Here is a 7,263-nt window from a genome sequence, read left to right on the forward strand (position 1 = left end):
GGAGGATGTGATGTTCCCCATCCGCACTGCCTGGGATCTGCCCGTTAGGAAGCTCATGATCCAGTCACAGAGGGCGCTGTTGAGCCCGAGGTCCCTGAGCTTAATGATGAGCTTGGAGGGCACAATGGTGTTGAATGCTGAACTGTAGTCAATGAACAGCATTCTCACATAAGTGTTCCTCTGGTCCAGGTTAGAGACCGACCGATATGGGTTTTTCTAAAGCCGATGCCGATACCGATATTTACCGGTCAGAGTCAGCTGATGGCCGATGTGTCCTGCCGATATTTTGGGCCGATATGCTATCGTATTATCCTTAATTGGCATGCTAAAAATCATACTAGTAAGAGGAGGCACGACACTTGTAAACTTCACACGATTTATTGAAAATTGAACATTAAAAAAATCAACATATGAATTAAATATAAAATAAATAAATACCAACTCTGAGTCTTAAATGTTCAATATATAATCAACATAAAAATAAATATGAAATAAAAATATATTAGTGCTGCAAACACACTAGTAACAAAGGGCATACTAGCAACATAAAAAATTATGTAAACAAGTTTCAAGTTTCACAGGCATGTTTTATGCTTCTCAATACTGCCAGTTCAAGAAACGGAGGTTGTCATGTAGGAAACACAACTGTTCGGCATGTTCGCCCTTGAGGTTGCTCCTCTTCTTGTCATAAATGTTCCCAATCTCACTAAACACCCTCTCGCTGGGAACTGAGGAAGGGGGTGGACAAAGGAATTTTCTTGCTAGTGGTGCAAGAAGGTGTAGACGGGATGCATTTTGCTTCCACCATTCTAGCGGTTTACCAGTCTGCCTATTTATCACTGGCTCCTGGAGGTAGTGCTGCAGCTGGTCAGATATAAGGTGGTCTTCATCACTCTCCTGAGTAGGAGATCCATGAGGTCCCAAGATGTTGGCATACATTTGGTCAATGACACTGGAGGGACCAGGTACTTCCTCAACTTCCACCCTTCTCTGTTTCGAGTGTAGTCCTTCTTCTGCACTTGTGGCCATCTTCAGCTGTTCAGACACAACAGCATGCTCCTCCTTTATCCACCTTTTTGCTTTATCAAGTGTGCCCTCTGAAAAGACATGGCCCTTATAGCGAGGGTCCAGGAGTGTTGCGAGCACTAGACATTGTGTGTCCTCCATCTTTTGGAATCTTCTCTGTAAGCTTTGCAGCATTGACTCTCGCAGAGTTTTGATCCCAATTGTGTTTGGCCCCTCTGTCTGAAGAATCATCTTCAGCACAGCAATGCTCGGAATGACGCAGGAGATGGAAGCCTCTGACTTGCTCACCTCAAGGGTGACTTCCTCCATAGGCTCCAATGTATCAATTAAATTGGAAGCTATGTCCCATTGATCAGGGGATAGAGTGGCAATTTTTCCATACTCTCGAGCGTAGTTGTTCAGAGCTCTCTTCTGCTCCACCATTCTCTGCATCATATGAAGCGTGGAGTTCCAGCGAGTGGGTTCAGACTGGAGGATGCTGTGCTCTGGTAGGCCAAGTTCTTGTTGAATTTTTTTAAGCTTCTGCTTTGCAAGAACAGAGTGGTTGAAATGTTTGGCGATGTTCTTTAATTTGGCATTAATGTCCAGCACTACTCGCTGACTGTTGATGCCATCATTCACCACAAGCTGTATGGTGTGTGCGCTGCAGCTGAGATCAGGTATTTCCGCCAGTCTGAGACCTTTGACCATGTTTGCCCCACTGTCACGGAGAACAAGTACAACCCTGTCATGGCTGATGTCCCAGTGCTCCAGCAGACTGATGAACATGTCACCAATATACTCCCCTGTGTGGGAGCCTAACATTGTTTTTGCATTTAGGAGGACTTGCTTCCTGTCCCAGTTGTGGTCAATTAAATGGCATGTTAGACTCATGAGAGCCTCAGTGTCCCCAGACCAACAGTCTGTAGTGAAGGATAAAAAAGGGCCAGCCTCCTCTGAAATTAGTGCTTTGACTTTTCTCTCCACTTTTCCAACTATGTCCTCAAGCATGTCGGTGCGGTAGTGCTTCTCCGATTTTAATTTGTACCTGGGCTCCATTGCAGCCACCAGCCTCTGGAATCCAACACATGAAACACAAGCGAATGGCAGATTGTCTGTGGCAATCATTTCTGTTATTAATGTGTCTATTTTCTTTGATCTGGTGTCTGAATTTTGCCATTTCCGATGGGCATCAAACATATCTGTTACGGTTGGCTGATGAGGTTGGGAAGTGGATGTAGACACTGCAGCTGCTGGAGCTTTTTGTTGCTGAGCATCATTGTAAGCCTGGAGATGATGTACTCTCAGGTGATTCCAGAGGTTTGTGGTGTTTTTATGTTTGCTCTTTGCAGATCCCAAGCTCACATGTACCTTACAGAGCTTGCAGATCACCTTACTTGTAGCTGGCTCCTGTGTCCGTAAAATGCTGCCATACTGGGTTTTTATTTTCAGCCATACTGGGATGGTTTTTCTTCTGACATCAGACAACAATTCCTAAACAGAACAAACATTCAAGGTTAGCATTTAAAAGTGCCTTCAATGTTACTATATCACCATATGTTAATGAAAAATAAAATAATTTTATTTAGATTTTATTATCCATAACACATTTATTTTATGCATTATAAATAACATATGTTCTATATATATACACTATATATTCATGTATATAGTAGAAATATTATGTAGGCTATTATATAAAAATGACTGTAGGGGCCGACTCATCGATTCATAACAACAAGAATTAACAAATGTATGACTTCTTGCAGTCTGTTAGTCTATTAATTATTCATTTTAATATGTTTAACAGAGTGCAAGAAGACTTCCATGATGTGACAACTTCAGATAGTTACTTCAAAACGGCAAAATACGTGTTCAGGTTATACAGTTTCACTGTGGAACTTCCATGCCTTAAACTTTCATATGTTTCCGTTTCAACAATATAAAACTCCGTCTCCCAGCATGCTGCGCAGGAAACCGGAAATAAGAACTAGAGAACATCTGTTTGATCCTTTTCAAATTCACAATCAAATCGAACATGTAATACATCGCGAAAACAAATTGACATGGGATGACAATGTTTTAAAACGTTCACTTGCTATTTGTGCGTCCTCTTTTTGTTAACATTTCACTTAGATTGTCCGTTACTTAAGTTTAGATCGTAACATAGCAGTCACCAGCGTTGAGGGGGCTTAATTGCGCTCAACGCTGGTGACTGCTAACGTTTAAAACATTGTCACTTTCCATTCTTCTTCAACTCCGATGCAGTTGAAAACGAATGGACATGGGATGACAATGTTATAAAATGTTCACGTTAGATTTGTGTCCTCTTTTTGTTACATTTTCACTTAGATTGTCCGTTACTATATTTTACTTTTTTCCTTTCTGTAAATGAAGCAACATCACAGATTACAACTAATCATGAGAGAAAATATGCGACTTTTGGACATTGGAATGTAAAAATTGATGCCTTACCTGTAGACCGTCTTGCTCACTCTTGAAACCTCGTGTCCCGGTGTGCGTTCCAAGTTGCTGCCCGCAGATGTGCCTGACTTAAAATCGGCCGATGCCGATTGATTAAAAAATAGCAAAAATCGGCCGATTAAATCGGCTTGCCGATCGATCGGTCGGTCTCTAGTCCAGGTGGGAGAGGGCAGTGTGGAGGGTGAGGGAGATGGCATCATCCGTGGACCTGTTTGCTCTGTAGGCAAACTGCAGGGGGTCCAGTGAGTCAGGGAGGGAGGAGGTGATAAAAGTTTTGACGTCCACCAACTCCTTCAACAGATTCCACTCTCGTGGTGTGAAGGACAACTCCTTATGCCCAGCCTTTTCTAGAATGGTACAGAGCTTTAAATGATCACACTGGAGAACTGCCTTTACTTGCCTCAGTGTTGAGTTCCATCTTGTGTTGACTGCAGCAGGGATGCCTTTCTGTTCCCCAAATTCACTATCAAACACATCTCTGAATGTTGTGCTTGTGTGCAGCAATGAGCTAAGTTTTGATAACTTGGAAAGAGAAGGACATGCCACTTTTGTTTCTTTCAAACCGTCTCCCACCACCAGCTGAAGAGTATGCGCAAAACACTGCAGGCGCTGTTTCTTTGCCATAGCAGCATCTACCGTTTGCTGTTCTTCCAGGGTTAAGTCACACCAGAGATCAGGGTCATCAAGATGATCTCCGTCATCATCCTCTTGTTCACTGGGGAAGCACACAGTGAATGCCTTTCGCATGTTAGCAGCATTGTCACTATTAATGTAGTCCAATCTATCTTTGATGTTAAACGTTCTGCGACACACTGGACTGTACTTACTGTCAATTACTGTCAGAAAGTGCCGGAAACTCTTGTGTTCCACAATAGACATGGGCAGGTTGCAATCAATAATCAAGTCGGACAGTATTGCGTTGGTGATAGCCTTCTGCTGTGGATGACTCATGCTGTAATGCGCTACACGACTGTCCAAGAATTGTGAGATTGAAGGCTGTTGTGGTTCATCTATGATGCTTCTACTCATCTGGTATTCTTCAAATCTGTAACAGGTAAGCATATAAAACAGATGTCAGAAAGTCCCTTATAGCCACACATGAATTGCATTTGAAACTATCTCCTCATATATCAATGCTAACACTGTGTTAATATTTATTTCTGTATTATTATGAATTGTATTGTATACTGTAAGATTGTGTTTGTTATAACATTACATTGATAAAACACATTTCCATTTTCAGTGTACACTTACTATATTCATTTATATTTGTCCTGCTTTACCTTTCCATCAAGCAGCCCTTTCCGACAGGAAACTGAAGTATGCTTGTTAATTCACTCTCTCCAGCACACCTGATTCCATTGGCAAAAACAGCAGTTTTACCTGCATCACACAGAAATTGCTGGTCTACTGCTGGCTCAATGATTAAGTTAAATTGTGCTATTCTATGTCTTCGTTGATAGTTCAGCTTTGTTGTGATTTACCTAAATTACATAAACGACCTCAATGAGGCAGCAGTAGACTAGCAACTCCTTTGTGCTGCAAAGTAAAATAGCCATTTTTGTCAATGGAATCTGGTGTGCTGGAGAGTGACATATACTTTTTTCTATCGGAAAAAATCGTCTGGCAGCAAGCTCAAATGTACACATTTATAACATAAAGTACATTAAACTGACCTTGATTTGATTAGGCTTGCTTTAGTTTTGCTGCTGGCAGCAGTCTACTGTGTATGACCCACTGACTAGCTGCTAAGTACATACAATCTCACTTCAAAAAATCCTAAACTATCCTTTACAATATGAGTATGGATAAGTTCACTATTTTTGCACTTTGAGCCCCATTTCTGGTTTGTCTAGGATGAAATAGTGTGTTTGACACCGACATTTTAACGATTGGTCCCCCATGCTTCATGTACGGGCATTCATAAAGCGGTCCTTAAACCTTAAACGTTCGTTTTCAAAGATGTGCAACTCACCGAGTGATCACTGGTTAGTGGTGATGCTCCAAAACGAGTGTCTTAGTGAAATACAGTTTCTGTCGTGTTTAATTTGTCATTTTGTATTCCAAATATCAAGCGGAAGTTAATAGCCTACTCAGTGAGGTATCTGAAAACATAGCTAGTTCCACAATAGCAAATTTGCTGTGGAATAACAGGATGGAAACCAAATATTTCGCCGATATATTTTTTTTAAATAACTACGAACACCACTTACCACTCGGTGAGTTGCTCATCTTTGAAAACGAATGTTTAGGGTTGTTTTAAGGACAATGTTATGAATGCCTAGCCAACCATTCTGAAGCAGGGGGTGATTCCAAATTAGCCTAAAGCTGGAGACTGGACCAATCGTCAACATTTCTATTTCATCCAAGACGACCCAGAAAGGGGGCTCAAAGTGCAAGATAGTGAACTTATCCATTAATGAACCCACAGGAGATACCGTTTAGGGCAGGGGTCTCAAACTCAATTTACCCGGGGGCCGTTAGAGGTAGAGTCTGGGTGAGGCTGGGCAGCATCAGGTTTCCCACAAGAAAAGTACTAAAAAACATTCCAATGTTATCAAATGTCTTTATTTTTATTTTTTAACACAAAATAAGATGAAAAAATAAATTAACAAATTCATAAGAAAAAAACAAATCAATCAGTAATAAATAAATAAATGAAAATAATAATAATAATAATACAGCAGATATAGAAGACTGAAGAAACCACATATAGTTGCTGACTAGAGAAATGTAATTATTATTATTCAGATTCAAATATTTGTATTAACAGTTCTTTAACGTTTAACTTTCTGAACATGAATGGAACATTGAACATAAACTGTTCTGAACATGGCTTCTTCTGCCTACTTCTTGCTGCTAGAGATCTGGCAGCGCTTCCTCTCGCATAGCCGAGCCACATTTGGCTTAAGCAGGGATGAAGCAGTTGAGACCCTCAGTAGGGCTTGAAGATGCTCATCAGTAAGTCTGGACCTGTACTTGGACTTATTGAAGTTGAACGTAGAGAACAGCTTTTCGCACAAGTACGTGCTCCCAAAAAGACACATGGTCCGCTTGAACATTCGTGAAGTTCAGGGAAGCTGGGGGGCAACTCTCAAAAATTGCCGAGCTTGTCTGCTTTTCCACTCACCTCCCTGAACTTGGCTTTGAGTTCAGAGTTGCACTGCAGGTCAATGAGCTCCATTTGAAGCACAGGAGGGGCATCTTGCACATCAACGGAGAAGGGGTCCGCAAAAATTTGAAATGTGGCTCTGTGCATCTTGAAGTCTGCAAATCTGTGATCAAATTCCTCCTGTAGCTTCAAAATGACATCCACATACTCCTCACCACTGAATGGTGTGCCTGCATCCATGAGTGCCTTGCATGCTGGAAAATGGCAAAGGTTTGTCTGAGAAAGCTGGGCTTTCCATAACATAAGTTTTGTAGAGAATGCTCTCACGTTGTCATAGGCAGCACTAACAAGTTGCCCCTGGCCTTGTAACTTCTTGTTCACTACATTAAGCTCATGTGTGATATCAACAAAAAAAGCTAAGTCCATGAGCCATTTGGGATCACTTAGCACAGGAACAGCAACCCCATCTTTCTCCATGAAGGCTTTCACTTCCACTCTCAACTCAATAAATCTCTTCAACATGTTTCCCATGCTGAGCCAATGTACCTCGGTGAAGTAGAGCACATCCCCATATTCTGACTGTGCTTTAAGCCCCTGGATCTGATTTAGTTGATGCATTTCACAACGAAAGACATCACATTGTCAAACTTCAGGCATTTGCT

At 41.5% G+C, this 7,263-nt stretch overlaps 1 protein-coding gene across 1 annotated transcript; it reads right to left on the minus strand.

The window, feature by feature from the left end:
- Window positions 1-597: 597 nt before the first annotated feature.
- On the minus strand, window positions 598-6,748 carry LOC134859563 (zinc finger BED domain-containing protein 4-like). Its single transcript, XM_063876106.1, has 2 exons — window positions 6,620-6,748; window positions 598-2,499 (listed from the first exon to the last, which is right to left on the minus strand). Exons 1-2 carry the CDS (start codon window positions 6,746-6,748, stop codon window positions 598-600), a joined length of 2,031 nt encoding a protein of 676 aa, XP_063732176.1.
- Window positions 6,749-7,263: the final 515 nt, after the last annotated feature.

This window comes from Eleginops maclovinus, chromosome 23 (genome assembly GCF_036324505.1).
Source record: "Eleginops maclovinus isolate JMC-PN-2008 ecotype Puerto Natales chromosome 23, JC_Emac_rtc_rv5, whole genome shotgun sequence".
Classification (NCBI taxonomy): Eukaryota; Metazoa; Chordata; class Actinopteri; order Perciformes; family Eleginopidae; genus Eleginops; species Eleginops maclovinus.